Source organism: Anomaloglossus baeobatrachus, chromosome 9 (genome assembly GCF_048569485.1).
Source record: "Anomaloglossus baeobatrachus isolate aAnoBae1 chromosome 9, aAnoBae1.hap1, whole genome shotgun sequence".
Taxonomy (NCBI): Eukaryota; Metazoa; Chordata; class Amphibia; order Anura; family Aromobatidae; genus Anomaloglossus; species Anomaloglossus baeobatrachus.
In genome coordinates, this window is record NC_134361.1 from 117,480,761 (window position 1) to 117,496,764 (window position 16,004).

The following is a 16,004-nucleotide window of genomic DNA, read 5'->3' on the forward strand; positions in this document are numbered from 1 at the left end:
ACCACTTTTTTGGGTTATAAGCTGCGACCACCACCACCACCGGATCCTTATATACGGCATGTTAAAATGCTGTATATAAGAGCCCAGGCCGCTTTGACAACATAAAAAACACTTTATAATACTTACCTAACGGTCGCGTGGTTGGCCTTATGGGCGTCTCCGTTGTCCGATGCTGGCGCCACCTCTTTTGGCCATATTTGTGCTCTTTCTTCTCTAGCCGCGGTGCAGGATGAGTCCGACGTCATCCACACTCACCAGCATTCAGGTCCTGAGCAGGGCAGATCAAAGTATTGTAGTGCGCCTGCGCAGGACCGGCGAGTGTGTATGACGTAGACGCGTCATGCACACAGGCTTCAGAAAGAGGACGAAGATGGCCGAAAGAGGCGGCGCCGGAGACGCCCATAAGGCCCACCATGCAACCGTTAGGTAAGCATGATAAAGTGTTTTTTCATGTTATACCCCCAGCCTGGGCTCTGATATACAGCATGTTAGAATGCTGTATATAAGAGCCCGGTGGTGGTGGTCACAGCTTATAGGGCAAAAAAGTGGTAACAAATTCCCTTTAAAGGGAATCTGTCAGCAGGTTTTTGGTATGTAATCTGAAGACAGCATGCTATAAGAGTTAAAACTGAGAATTCAGTCCTACATCTGTTGTCACGAACTGTGTTTTTGTTTACTTGCTATGTTAGCTTAAGCTTACTTGCTTTATCATTAGTCGGACCCTGCACTTGTGAGCTCAAGTTCGACTCCCAAACCCCCGCCCCTGTGATTAGCAGCTTCTGTGTATAGAAATGTACACAGAGCTTGGTGTGGGTGGCGGCAGCTGTATGGGCTCTGCTACATGCCAAATCTAAAATCTTTGTGTTAGAACAGCTGCAGCCAGTAATCTAAGTGATGCATGGTTGGATTCAGTGCCTCTTTGCCTACATCATCCTGCTCTCACATGAGGTTGCAAAGAACAGCTGACAGATTCCCTTTATTAAAACAAATAAAAACAAGGAAATAAAAGAGTGGTTATGCTCATGCGTGGAGCTCCTGCTATACTGAGGGTTTTATCCCTTCCCTGACCTCCTATGGACTAATATGCTGCTTAAAGAAAGATGGACACAGCTGGGCGATTGTGGGTCATCAATTTTCAGGCAGAGACCTTTTACAACCCAAAGAAGTTTGGCAGGCATATCTTAGGGGCACTTTGCACACTACAACATTGCAGCTGCGATATCGGTGGGATCAAATCGAAAGTGACGCACTTCCGGCGTCGCAGGCAATATCGTAGTGTGTAAATCCTTTTTGATACGATTTACGAGCGCAAAATCGTCAGAATCGTATCATCGGTGTAGCGTCAGTCATTTCCATAATTTAGGAAGGACCGATGTTAAGATGTTGTTCCTCGTTCCTGCGGCAGCACACATCGCTGTGTATGAAGCCGCAGGAGCGAGGAACATCACCTTACCTGCGTCTCACGCCGGCTATGCGGAAGGACGGATGTGGGCGGGATGTTTATGTCCCGCTCATCTCTGCCCCTCCGCTTCTATTGGCCGCCTGCCGTGTGACGTCGCTGTGACACCGCACGACCCGCCCCCTTAATAAGGAGGCGGGTCGCCGGCCAGAGCGACGTCACAGGGCAGGTGAGTGCATGTGAAGCTGCCGTAGCGATAATGTTCGCTACAGCAGCTATCACTATATATCGCACCTGCGACGGGACCTATCGCGCTCGGCCTCGCAAGCATCGGCTTGTGATGTCGTAGTATGCAAAGTACCCCTTAGTGTTTGGTCCCAGAGCCGATGGGGGGATAAGGAGTGTGTGCTGCGGAGGGAATTACTGGTGAAGCTTCTGCAGGCAACTGTCACCTGGTTGAGTAAACCCGCATGTGCTGGAGTCGGCCTCATGATAATGTACAGGCATCCGTGTCTCCTTTAGCCCTGGTGAAGACCTGATAGGTCCGGAGGCTAGTGCCATCAGGTTTTCACTACCTAATCCCTGAAACATGAGTCCTCTGTACAATAATCAGACAGGGGCTAGTGGCACTGCTTTATATACCTAAAGTGGGGCTCTCTGAAACTTATAAATGGTGGAAGCCACAGGTGAAAAGTCTGCAACGCCGGAGGTCCATCTCTCATAGTGAACAGGCACCATTTTCTGGACGCAGGGTCATTGGCTCTGAGCAGTCACGCATCAGCAATCAAACTTTGCACACTTGAAGCACTAATGTATGTAAACCTTATGATGTACCACACACAGACAGAGGGTAGAGGAGATGCTGTGGGGTCATCTTGAAAGGTGAATATATGGTAGAGTCCTCAGATTATCTAACAGATACTCAAGTTTCTGGATGAACAGGAATAAAAGCTGTACTGCAGCAGATAAACTCAAGGAATTCATTAGGGGGACAAGCAAAATAACACCCAAACATTAAAGGGGAGGTGCTTCAGCCACAAAAACCCTGGAGCATCGGAAAGGGCCAATACCGGAGGATGAAATGGAGGAATGACAAGAAGACCTCACTCTACACCAGGTCTCAGAGAAGCTACTACATGCAACCTCAGCTTGTAAGTAGAGATGAGACAGCCTTATGCTTGGGATTCGGGCTCGGAAAATGATGTGAAAATCAGCCAGGTGAGTATCGCGTTGTGCTCGTGTCTGCGTGATGCCCTGAATTGTGCGCGCTGAAGGTACCGTTTCTTCAGCTCAAATTAGGCTTACATTCAGCGTACTAAATGTGTAATTCACGGAGAATGAAGAAAAAAAAAAAAAACACTGCCCACACACCTCCAGCAGGGTTTTGCTTTTGGCCCATAGCAAAACATTTCCGGAGCTGAGTGGGCAATGTTATTTATTTTTTTATTTATTTTTTTTAATTTTGTGTACTACACATCTCAGTACGCTGAATGTAAGCCTAATTTGAGCCGAAGAAATAGTACCCGCAGTGCACAATGCAGGGCATCACGCAGACACGAGCACAGCGCGATACTCACCTGGCTGATTTTCACGTTATTTTCCGCGCACAAACCCCGAGCCTAAGGTTCGCTCATCTCCACTTTAAGTGCTCACTGACGGGAAAAATTGAGGAGGTAAAGTTGGACGTGGGACTTTTACACTAAGATGTGCAGGCTTTAAGGGTATGTTTCCATGATCTGGATGACACTGCGTTCTAGACAGTGTCATTCCTTCTGCGGAGATGTATTGTGCCTGCCCAGGCAAAGAGGCCCACTCAAGTATAACAATGCAACAGTCTACATATTCCCAGATATCTAGGTGGATCTCCAAAAGCAGAGAGCCCAGATCATGGATGCCAAGAGCAAATTTAAAGATCTGAACATTTCTTATTCTATGGTTTATCCGGCTCACATACAAGAGATCCACAACTTTCTTCTCCAACACCAGAAAGGCATTGGAAGGACTACAGCTATATCCTGCTCAGAGAAGGGAGAAACGCTAATGCCTCTCACAACGGGAAACCCCAATGCTTTGTTTGTGAACCCGGAGGAGGGGACCAGATTTAGTGCACAACAATAAGAGCTCTACTAGCTCTATTGTTTTAATAGCTATGAGACATACAGAACTCATTGGCACAGACTTTCACAATTAAGGTGTCTTACACCAACAGTTACAGGTTACATATAGTTTGGAGGAGATGTAGGTGGGAAACTTAAGGGTGCTTTACACGCTGCGACCGCTACCGATATATAGTCGTGGTCACGTGGTTAGTGACGCACATCCGGAGCCGGTAGCGACATCGCAGCGTGTGACACCAAGGAGCGACTATCAACAATCGCAAAATCGTCCAAAAACGGTGATTGTTGACACGTCGCTCCTTTCCTTAATATCGTTGCTGCTGCAGGAGGTACGATGTTGTTTGTCCTTCCTGCAGCATCACACATCGCTACGTGTGATACCGCAGGAACGACGAAGATCTCCTTACCTGTGTCCACCAGCAATGCGGAAGGAAGAAGCTGGGTGGGATGTTATGTCCCGCTCATCTCTGCCCCTCCACTTCTATTGGACGGCCGATTAGTGACGTCGCGGTGACGCCGAACGCACCTCCCCCTTGAAGGAGGGATTGTTCGGCGGTCACAGCGACGTCGCTGCACAGGTATGTGCAGGTGACGCTGCCATAGCGATAATGCTCGCTACAGCAGCGATCACCAAATGTCGCACATACGACGGGGCGGGTGCTATCGCGCTCGACATCGCTAGTGATGTCGCAGCGTGTAAAGCACCCTTTACAGTCAGCAAAAAAGGTTTTATTGTTAGATCTGAACAGTAGCTCGTACTTCAGGTTTGATAACAGAAGAGTAAGGGTACCTTCACACTTAGCGATGCAGCAGCGATCCGACCAGCGATCTGACCTGGTCAGGATCGCTGCTGCATCGCTACATGGTCGCTGGTGAGCTGTCAAACAGGCAGATCTCACCAGCGACCACTGAACAGCCCCCAGCCAGCAGCGACGTGCAAGCGACGCTGCGCTTGCACGGAGCCGCCGACTGGAAGCTGCGGAGACTGGTAACTAAGGTAAACATCGGGTATGGTTACCCGATGTTTACATTAGTTACCAGCGCTGTGTGCAGAGAGCAGGGAGCCGCGCACACTGAGCGCTGGCTCCTTGCTCTCCTAGCTGCTGTACACATCGGGTTAATTAACCCGATGTGTACAGCAGCTACATGTGCAGAGAGCCGGAGCCGGCAGCACAGGCAGCGTGAGAGCTGCGGAGGCTGGTAACTAAGGTAAATATCGGGTAACCACCTTGGTTACCCGATGTTTATCTTGGATACAGCTTACCTCAGCTGTCAGACGCCGGCTCCTGCTCCCTGCTCGCTTCATTTGTCGCTCTCTTGCTGTCACACACAGCGATCTGTGTGTCACAGCAGGAGAGCGGCTTTGAAGAAAACGAACCAGGGCTGTGTGTAACGAGCAGCGATCTCGCAGCAGGGGCCAGATCGCTGCTCAGTGTCACACACAGCGAGATCGCTAATGAGGTCACTGCTGCGTCACAAAAAGCGTGACTCAGCAGCGATCTCGGCAGCGAGCTCGCTGTGTGTGAAGCACCCCTAACAGGTACATACATTCTATGCTTCAACAACACAACATGAGTTTTAATTGACTTGCTAATATCAGACTATGCAAGGACATGTGTACCCGAGCAGCTTGCTATATATACAAACACCTTTTGAAGAACAATGCATATTGTTCTTTTGTTTCCTACTTTTGAAGAAGTCTTTTGCAATACATGTATTATTGTTGTATAAATCTGATAAAGAAAGAGGAGTTCAAAATCCATATTATGTAAAAAATAAATACTTTAATAAACAAAAAAAAAAAATTGCTAAAAGTGATAAAATTAAGATAGAAGAATAAAAAAAAGTTAACATCCAAAAATAACAATGTTATAAAACTATGGCAAAATTACGCTGCTCATTTAAACCTACAGTAATGGAGTTGTTTCCAAAATGTTTTGTTCCTGCGTGGTGTGACTCCTCTGCTGTGTACCACACCTGTACCTCCATGTGTATTTCACTTTTAGCGATTTGTCATTAAATTATTTAATAAAGTATTTATTTTTACATAACATGGATTCTGAACTTTTTTTCATCGGATTTATGAAATTGTGGGTGTTCACCTAAAGTAGCCATACCCTGTTGTGGTCGTTATTGATGGCACAAATACTGAGATTTTTCCAGTTGATACTGACTATATATGTATTACTGCTGTGTAACAGTTTTCAATAAACCAAATAAACAAAAACAAAAGAAATACACGGAAAATGTGAAACACTAACTTTATTTTGCATTTATTATGGTATATATAACAACTTTGTACAACAGGTCATGAAAGAGGTCTCGAAGCACAAGAGATCTTTGTAAAACTGTTACTCAGTTTTCACACTTTCAATTGAAAAAAATGATCTGCGTTATCAATAAATAAGTTTTGACAATTTGTCTCACTGATGAGGTTATGATCACCGCTGGCAAAAAGCAGTGACCACCACCTAAATCAGTGTCTCCACCTGTCTTACTTTGAAAGCCAAAATCAGCCCTGAGAGAAGGGTGTGAGACCTCCAGCTCGTGAGACCCAGCGCCCCCCACCATTAAAGGGGTATTCCCATCTCCAAGATCCTATCCCAATATGTAGTAGGTGTAATAATATTAGCAAATCCCTGCAATTAGAAATGTAGTATAGTTCTTCTGATTCAATATGTTGCTTACATCAAGTGCAGGGCATTGCAGAACCTTAGGTGTCCATGGTTACAATCACAAGCAACTAGCTGTGACTATATTTGTGGTCGTAGCCATGGATACCTAGCTGCAATGCCCTGCACATGAGGTAAGAAACGTCGCTGTATCAGAACTATACATTTCTGATTGGAGGAATTTGCTATTATTATTACTACACCTTCTATATAAGGGCAATAACCCTTTAATGGTATAAGGACACAAAGCTTCCCCCAGAAGTCCCCCCAAAGCCTAGTGCCCCCCTTATAAGCAGCGCACACCCAGGGGCCCCACATTACCCATTCTACATTTTCACTCCCACTGCACCCTTCTACCTGGCAGTATCGCCCCATCTGAGGCTTACCATACAGGTGCACTAGAAACCCCAGCACAGCCTGCAGAGCACTGTCAGTCATGATTAGTGCACTGCCCTATTGGAGGGTCAGCTCACACGCCCCCGCAGCAGACTCCTCGGGCCCCTCACCTTGTCCAGCACCGAGTCATCCTCCAGCTGTCCGTCCTCATTAATATTCCCGAATAGAAAGCCTGTGATGGAGAACGGCCGCTCCTCATCACTCTCCGAGTCCGACATTATAAACCGGAAGCGAGCGACTAGTAACCGGAAGTTCTGAAGGTAAACTCAGGCAGTGGTCTGGGTGGAACGCATGGACTTCCGTTTCCGGTACAGTGGACGCTCGCGCAGGTCAGGCTTCAATATGCGAGAAATGAGAGAGGAGGTTGCGGCACGTCGTAATGTTCTGAATTCAGTGAGGCGACAGTTGCGTGTGTCGTGGTGTCAGTGGGCGACAGCTGCATTACATGAGCGGTTCTATAGTAAGTGAGTAAATGAAACTACAACTCCCAGAATGCCACGGTGCGCACAGGAAGTGTAATGCTACTGTGTGACTCCAGGGGCACCACTGAGGTCACTCCAGGAGCTCACAGATGAGCGCAGCCCCTGCTGGCAGGAGAGTGACTGGTGAAGAAGGGGCTTTATCCAGACAATTAGGGTATGTGCGCACGTTGCTTTTTACCTGCTTTTTTGCTGCTTTTTCTTCTGCGCTGTTTAATGCCAAAATGGATGTGTTCTTCTATTCAAGCAAAGTCTATGGGAATTTGGGTTTCTTGTCCGCACTGTGTTCAAAATGCCTTTTTGTGGCAGAACTTTGGTCAGAAACTCAGCTTTGCAGTGCAAAACCCAAATGGCAAAAACAATTGACATGTTGCTTCTTTGAAAAGCTGAGTTTTTGACCAAAGTTCTGCCACAAAAAGGCAGCATTTTGAACACAGTGCGGACAAGAAACCCAAATTCCCATAGACTTTGCTTGAATAGAAGAACACATCCATTTTGGCATTAAACAGCGCAGAAGAAAAAGCAGGTAAAAAGCAGGTAAAAAGCAACGTGCGCACATACCCTTTGTGCAAGAAATCACTGAAGATCATAAATGAGTGATAAAGGGGCCGTGCCCACTGCCCACGGGGAGACTGCACTGTGGGCCTTCTTCAGACCTGCTGGCATTGCAGAGAACGTGGAGTGGTCACACAGACTATGGTGGGAGAGCTGCCCACAGGTGTCCACAGCTCAGGTGCCCGGTGTGAGGACATTGCTGGCTCCTGGAAAATCAGAAGCACCATCACAGTTATCTGCAGACGCTTCACCAGATAAAGAGGGTCAAGAAGTGAAGAAATCCCCTCTAATTATGGACTAGCCTGGAGTCTCCTGAGGGTTGTCCTGTGTGGTGCGGTGAGAGAGGAGGACGTGGCTAGGAAAGTGCTCTGCCCCGTGGTCTGCCACGTCGTCTGTCCCATTGCCTGCCTTTTGTCTTTTCCAGGAGGCCATATAGACAGCTGTTTAAAGGGATTGTCCAGGACTGATCCATTGATCACTGATCTATTGGATCGGTCATCAGAACAAGTTTGGCGGGGGTCCAACACCCGGCGCAGCTGTAATTTGTAGAGGGCAGATGTGAATGGTGCAGAACACAGCAGCCCTATATATCCCATAATACACTGCAGACCACAGTGCTCTCCAGCTGTGAGTGATCTGTCAGCATTTCATGTTTAAAGGGAACCTGTCAGGTGCAATATGCCCCCAGAACCACGAGCAGTTCTGGGTGCATATTGCTAATCCCTGCCTAGCAGTCCCTGCATACACCAACATTGATAAAGAGATCTTTATAAAAACTATTTCTAATGATATTTTATCGTATGCTAATGAGCGAGGGGACTAGTTCTACCGGCCAGTCACCCAATTAGCATGTTACTACACCCCTGTGGGTGTGCTAACACGCTAATGAATGCGCAGCGTCAGAGGATGATCTCACTCACCTCTCTGCCGCCATTGCATCCATCGGGGGATTTCAGCTCAGTTTTGCATGACACCGGAGTTTGGGTCATGCGTACTGTGCACACGTTCTGGCGTCAAACTGAAGTAGTGCGCATGACCCAAACTCCGGGGTCATGCGCACTGAGCCGAAATCGCCTATCGGTTGCGATGGCGGCTGAGAGGTGAGTGAGATCATCCTGTGACTCTGCATGATCATTAGCGTGATAGCATGCCCACAGGGGCATACTAACATGCTAATGGGTGTGACTGGCAGGGGAACTAACGCCCAGGAGGACTAGTTCCCTCCCTCATTAGCATATGATATAAGATCTTTAGAAATACTTTTTCTAAAGATCTCTTTATCAATGCTAGTGTATACAGGGAGGGATAGGCAGGGATTAGCAATATGCACCCAGAACTGCTCGTGGTTCTTGGTGCATATTGGACCTGACACGTTCCCTTTAAGGGCACCAAACGTTAAAGATGGCCAATAATTCAGTCCTCCCGTATCTTCATCATGACCTAACAGGCCGTGATCATGGTCCGGGAGGCACAAAACACTGCTCTCCTTGTAAACGGTGCTGACCCTGAACATGACATACTAAAAGACCCATAACATTTTCTTCACTACTAATAAGCACAGGTGGGGTCTTTCGTGCATTATTGGATAGCCTAACACCAAGCACCACCGTCCACCCAGAGTGCCAACCACAACATTGCCACTGTGCATGGCTCAGTGTATACTGCCAATTATCGCTGCTTAGCTCCCACTGAAGATAAACCCTTAACAGCAGCCACCACTAAGCAATGGAAGGAGCTGCTGTGTTCTGGCCTCTGCAAGTTACCGCTGATCCGTGGGATGTTGGGTGTTGTACCCCCACCATCCTATAGATACATCATGAATGGTACAGCCATGGACATCTCCTTTAAAGGGCCTGCCCCACCTCAGACATGACTTATCCACCGGGGTAGTGTATCTGTTCTAAGATCTGATCACACAACTGTGGAAATGGAGATGTGGCTGCACATATTTCAAATTACCTGTATGGGAGATATGACGGTTTTTTGGAACACTCATACAAGTGAACTGAGAGAATTATCCATGTGTGGCTCTCCATGTGTTCCCAGCAGTTTGTGATAGACTCTGGTTTTGAGGGAGATGTGGCAGGGACCACAGATATCAGGCATTTATGGGATATTATATGCAACAACCAAAAATGTCTGAGAGAACATCCTTTTAAAGCGCACCAATTGCCAGGATTTTCCTATACAACCTAAAGCCAGTGCCAAGACAGCAGCGTTCATCTCACTTGACCCTGTGACATCACTGCAGAACTTGCGACATCAGCACTGGATCAAACGGCACGGGGGTCAGGTGTGGTGGGTTCACAATGGACTCACCTAACCCCATGATGTCAGTGCCACGTGACCTGGTCATCATATCTGGTGGCTATGGCATCACGGGGGGTCAGGGGAATGAGGTCCTCTCAGGTCATTACAGGGAAGCACACACAGCAGTGTGTGTGTGTGTGTGTGTGTGTGTGTGTGCGCAGAAAAAAAATATTCCTCACAATTGTCAAATGTTAAAAATTAGCATATTACATGACTGTTCAAACACCCTACACACCGTATGATGACCCTACTGCATAGTACAATATGGGGGGGTCCATAATACAACAGGGGGCGGCATCCTACTGTATGGTGGCACATAATACTATATTGGGGCATGCACCTGCAGGGTCAGTGACGTCACAGGGTCAAGTGAGTTCATTCACCTGTCCCAGTGATGCCATTGCCACGCAATATCGCGACCGGGTCACGCGGCACTGACGTCCTGGGGTTAGGTGAGTCCATTGTGAACTCACCTCGCGAGTCGTGAGTCAATGATGTCACAGGGTCAGGTAAGATGAACGCTGCTGGCATGCTGCTGTCAGCTTGTTCCTCCAGTCTGTTCTCCTGTTGATCGTGTCGTGGCCTCCAATCAGCTGTTCCTGCGGGCAGTCTCCACTTTCGTTGTGGACGCGCGCAGTCACAAGAGCAGAAGATGCGGCAAGAAAATAATGGGATCACACTACCTTCACAAACATGGCGCTGGAGACAAGCGCTATGCGCAGGCGCCAACTCCAACGCCATCTTAGTGAAAAGATTAGTAAAACGCTTTTAAAGTAGAATTAGCATAAATAAAATATAGGGGCAGGACAGACCGACAGGGTTGGCGGGAATCACTATGAATACCCACCCCAGTTATTAGCTGATCCGCAGCTGCTGTCACTCAACAAGCTGCTAATTTTACAAACTTGCTTGGATTTTAAAAACTATACATCTGAGCTGACCACTAAAGGTATATATACTGTGGGGGAAAAAAGTTTTTAGTTAGCCACCAATTGTGAAAGTTCTCCCACTTAAAAAGATAAGCAAGGCCTGCAATTGACATCATAGGTAGACCACAACTATGAGGTACAAAATGAGAAAACAAATCCAGAAAATCACCTGGTCTGAAGATTTTATTTGCAAATTATTGTGGAAAATAAGTTTTTAGTCACCTAAAAACATGCAAGATTTCTGGCTCTCACAAACCTGTAACTTCTTCAAGAGGCTCCTCTGTCCTTCACTTATTACGTGTAGTAATGGCACCTGTTTCATCTTATCAGTATAAAAGACACCTGTCCACAACCTCAGTCACACTCCAAACTCCATTATGGCAAAGACCAAAGAGCTGTTGAAACACACCAGAAACAAAATTGTAGCCCTGCACCAGGCTAAGAAGACTGAATCTGCAATAGGCAAGCAGCTTGGCATGACAAAATCAACTGTGGGAGCAATAATAAGAAAATGGAAATCATACAAGACCACTGATAATCTCCCTAGATCTGGGGCTCCATGCAAATCTCACCCCGTGGGGTCAAAATGATCACAAGAACGGTGAGCAAAAATCCCAGAACCACACGGGGGGACCTAGTGAACGACATGCATAGAGCTGGGACCACCGTAGCAAAGGCTACCATCAGTAACACACTACGCCGTCAGGGACTTAGATCCTGCAGTGCCAGACATGTCCCCCTGCTTAAGCCAGTACATGTCCGGGTCCGTTTGAAGTTTGCTAGAGAGCATTTGGATTATCCAGAAGAGTATTGGGAGAATGTCATGTGGTCTGATGAAATGAAAGTTGTTATGATTCAGTGATCGAGGAGGATCAAAGGGGTAGAGACTAGGAAACCCAGAGAATCACCAGAGTGGTTGAAAACTCAGCTGACTGCAGACCTCTAACTAACAACACAACTAGAAGTTGCCGTGGGACGTGCCTACGATGACCTGGTCGCCTCGACACAGCCGGAGAGCTATTTGTTCCTAAAGAGAGAAAAACAATGAAAGCTTATCTGCCTCGGAGCAGTTTCCCAAAGGTTATAGGTAGCCCACAAACATGTAAAGCCGGTGTTACAAGATCAAATACAGTACACAGGTAGAAAACAGATTCAGCAAGGATGAGGCCCAAACTATATAGAAAAGGACAGAAAAGAGCACTGTCTGCAGCCGCGCAAAACCCTAACAAAAACTAACACACCTGATATGAAAAAACTGAGACCACACGATCTCTCCCCCACTATATCAGTACTCTGGTGTTACTGTGTTTTCCACCCCAAACACATTAAAAAGTCCATTGTCTACAGCCAGGCCGTCAGATATAAATTGTATCTGTTCCAGCTCAGCAGACAGGGATGAACTCTTAACCCATCTTAAAAAGACATTTTTAAACCAAGGCTACCACCCCACCTCTATTGATGATCAGATCATTAGAGCAACAAGGACCCCTAGAAGTGAACTGCTTCAATACAAACAAAAAGAGGAAAATAGTCGAGTACCTCTGGTAGTGACCTACAACCCACAGCTTGAGGTACTGACAAAAACGGCCAAGAAACTTCACCACATTCTACACAAGGATAACCGGTTAAAAACAATATTCAGAGATTCTCCATAGCTCTGCTACAAGCAACCTTCTAATTTAAGGAGCATCATGATCCGGAGTTCTGTGCCCTCAGACAAACCAAGAGGAACTTATCCCTGCAATGTAAAGAGCTGCAAAACCTTAACTCATGTAGAGACCAAAGACCGGATACAGATTCCTAACACAGAGCAGGACTATTCCTGGGACATTCGCATGCTTCTCATCCAACGGGGTGTACTTAATCCTGTGCGCTATATGTCCTATTGGGGGTCTCTATGTTGGAGAAACAGGACAGAGACTGGTGCATATTGCTAATCCCTCCCTAACAGTCCCTGTATAAACTAGCATAGATAAAGAGATCTTTAGAAAAAGTATTTCTAAAGATCTTTTATTGTATGCTAGTGTATACAGGGACGGTTAGGGAGGGATTAGCAATATGCACCCAGAACTGCTTGCGTATTGGACCTGGCAGGTTCCCTTTAAAGCCTCAGTCAGTGTCTTTGTTTCACACATGTGTTGTTTCCATTCTTTTTACTGATACAGCACATGCCCATTATAACCTATGCTGCTATTCACATGTCCATTTTTTTTCTTAACAAACACTTTACACTGGTGTCACACTAAGGCCGGGGCCACACTGGGACTAATGTGATCCTTGCATGACACTCTGCTCACGTTGGCAGCACAGCAAGAGCCGAGTGTCATTGCGACTGAAGTCTGATCATGCGATCAGACCACAGCTGCGGGGGGCGTGCCGGCGCTGAGGAGGGGAGGGCTGGTGCTGAGGAGGGGAGGGCGGGTGCTGAGGAGGGGAGGGCGGGTGCTGAGGAGGCGAGGGCGGGTGCTGAGGAGGCGAGGGCGGGTGCTGAGGAGGCGAGGGCGGGTGCTGAGGAGGCGAGGGCGGGTGCTGAGGAGGCGAGGGCGGGTGCTGAGGAGGGGAGGGCGGGTGCTGAGGAGGGGAGGGCGGGTGCTGAGGAGGGGAGGGCTGGTGCTGAGGAGGGGAGGGCTGGTGCTGAGGAGGGGAGGGCTGGTGCTGAGGAGGGGAGGGCTGGTGCTGAGGAGGGGAGGGCTGGTGCTGAGGAGGGGAGGGCTGGTGCTGAGGAGGGGAGGGCTGGTGCTGGGGAGGGCTGGTGCTGAGGAGGGGAGGGCGGGTGCTGAGGAGGCGAGGGCGGGTGCTGAGGAGGCGAGGGAGGAATTTATCTATTTAGCTATTGCCATTCTCGCTCTGCACTCGCAGTACACCGGTGTAATGCGAGTGCAGTGCGATGTTTCTCTAGCCCCATAGACTTGAATGGGTGCGAGAGAAAGAGGATCGCATTGCATGCTGCGATTGCTTTCTCGGTCCGATTAGGGCTGAGAAAATAATCACTCATGGGTGCTGACACACAGGCTAATATTGGTCCGAGTGGAATGCAATGTTTTTTCGCATTCCCTCCGATTTTCATGCCGTGTGGCTTAGGCCTAATGGTGAAAACGGACACTGTACACTGGTGTCATACTAAGGCTGAGGCCACACTGGGTTTAGTGTGAGTGCTTGCATGACACTTGGCACACGCTCGCAGCACAGCGGGAGCCGAGTGTTATGCGACTGTGGTCCGATCGTGCGATCAGACCACAGCTGCGGAAGGGAGGCAGGGATTTATCCCCATCTCCTCCGTTGTCGGCTGATGCGAAAATCACACTGCTCTCGCATTACACCGGTGAAATGTGAGTGCAATGCGATGTTTCTCTCGCCCCATTTAGGGCTGAGAAAACAATCGCTCATTGGAGCAGCCCCATAGAGTAATATTGGTCCGAGTAGAATGCAATTTTTTTTTTTTTATCGCGATCCACTCGCTCTGTATTACTCGCTGTGTGTGCTGACCCTAATGGTAAAAACAGACATTGTACACTGGTGATACACTAATGGTGAAAATAGACACAATGACTGTACAATGGTGACACTGATCCCTAACAATGCTGACACCGGTACCATTTTTTCACATATGCGACAGATGTGTGATTAAGTCCTAAGCAAGATTATGCAGTAAATCTCTGTATGTGGTCTCACAGGACTTTTTGCTGTGGTTTTGCATTAATGTTTTGGCCATTTGGGTTGTGAAGCTGAAGTCCATGGTTTCACACATTGCTGAACCATAGTAAATTGTGGTAACCATGTAGATGGATTTAATGCTGCTCTTTGCTCCTCTGTCAAAAATGTCTCACACACCCCATGTTTTCTCTCTACAGTAAGGCTGGTTTCACACTACGTCTTTTTAACATCCGTCCTTAACGTTATTTTAGCGGACAAGCGGATCCAGTGCAAATGCGTTTTCATTTCAATGCATTTGCAATGGACTCGCGTTAACGTCCGTTCACCTGCGTTTGCCTGCGTTATAGTGAGGATCCAGTGACTTGCAGTTTTTTAACATGTTTCAAAAACGCTACTTGTAGCGTTTTTGAGCTCCGTCCAAATACTGAAAATTGCTGGATCCTGACTATAACGCACGCAATTGCAGGTGAACGCTGGCGTGCTGATAGACAGGATCCTGCTTTTGTACTGAGCATGCCCAGAAAGTACTGAGCATGCCCAGAACCAGTCTCGAGTGATCTGTCTATCTCTCTACTCCCTCCCTCACCCTCTCTCTCTATCTCTGTCTTTCCCCCTTCCTCCCCTTCCCCCCTCTCCCACCTGAGAGCTGCGGACACTCGTAACCAAGGTAAATATCGCGTAACCACTTCTCTTAGTTACCCGATGTTTACGTTGGTTACGCGTGCAGGCAGCCCTGCTCCTAGCAGCTGCAGACACTCGTAACCAAGATAAATATCGGGTATCCAAGGCCGATGTTTACCTTGGTTACCAGCGTCTGCAGCTGTCAGAAGCCTCCTCCCAGTCTAGTTCCCCTCACTCCCGATCACATGACTCCAATGCCCGCCCCTAAACATCCTGCAAAATAACATATGCGTTTGCATACGTTATTTGCTGTAAAAGCAGGATCCGTACTTCCACTAAAAAAACGTTTTCAGCGGATGTTAAAAAGACGTAGTGTGAAACTAGCCTTAGCGGTGGTGCCGGCCATGGTGATGGAGCGTAAGATTAAAGGGACATGACTTCCTGCTGTGTCTTCTCAAAATATTCTGTGTGCTCTTCTATAAGTTTTGTGCCGTTCTCATGATGTCACAGTAGCGTTTGCATAGTTTCCACTTATGTGTTTTATTTCATGTATTCTCTCCTGGGCACAATTTTAGGCCTCTTTCACACGTCAGTGATTCTGGTACATTTGTGCTTTTTTTTAAACGTACCAGAATCACTGACATACGCAGACCCATTATAATGAATGGGTCTGATCACACGTCAGTGATTTGTCACTGCACGTGTCTCCGTGCAGCGTACCCGCGTGTGCGTGATTGCTGCACGGAGACATGTCCATTTTTTTCTGGCATCACTGATGTCCCACGGACCACGCAGTGGTGTGGTCCGTGAATCACGTGCCAGAAAAAACGTGCTTTTAAAATAAAAAACATTTTAACTCACCCGGCGTCCAG

General features: G+C 47.6%; 1 protein-coding gene across 2 annotated transcripts in view; it reads right to left on the reverse strand.

Moving 5' to 3' along the window:
* Positions 1-6,819, reverse strand: part of TAF1 (TATA-box binding protein associated factor 1) — a 175,647-nt gene extending 168,828 nt beyond the window's left edge. For both annotated transcript variants that reach the window (XM_075323955.1, XM_075323954.1), the window contains exon 1: positions 6,695-6,819. In XM_075323955.1, coding sequence (XP_075180070.1) covers positions 6,695-6,802 — 108 coding nt within the window. In that variant the 5' untranslated portion in view covers positions 6,803-6,819. The remainder of the gene's footprint in view (positions 1-6,694) is intronic.
* Positions 6,820-16,004: the final 9,185 nt, after the last annotated feature.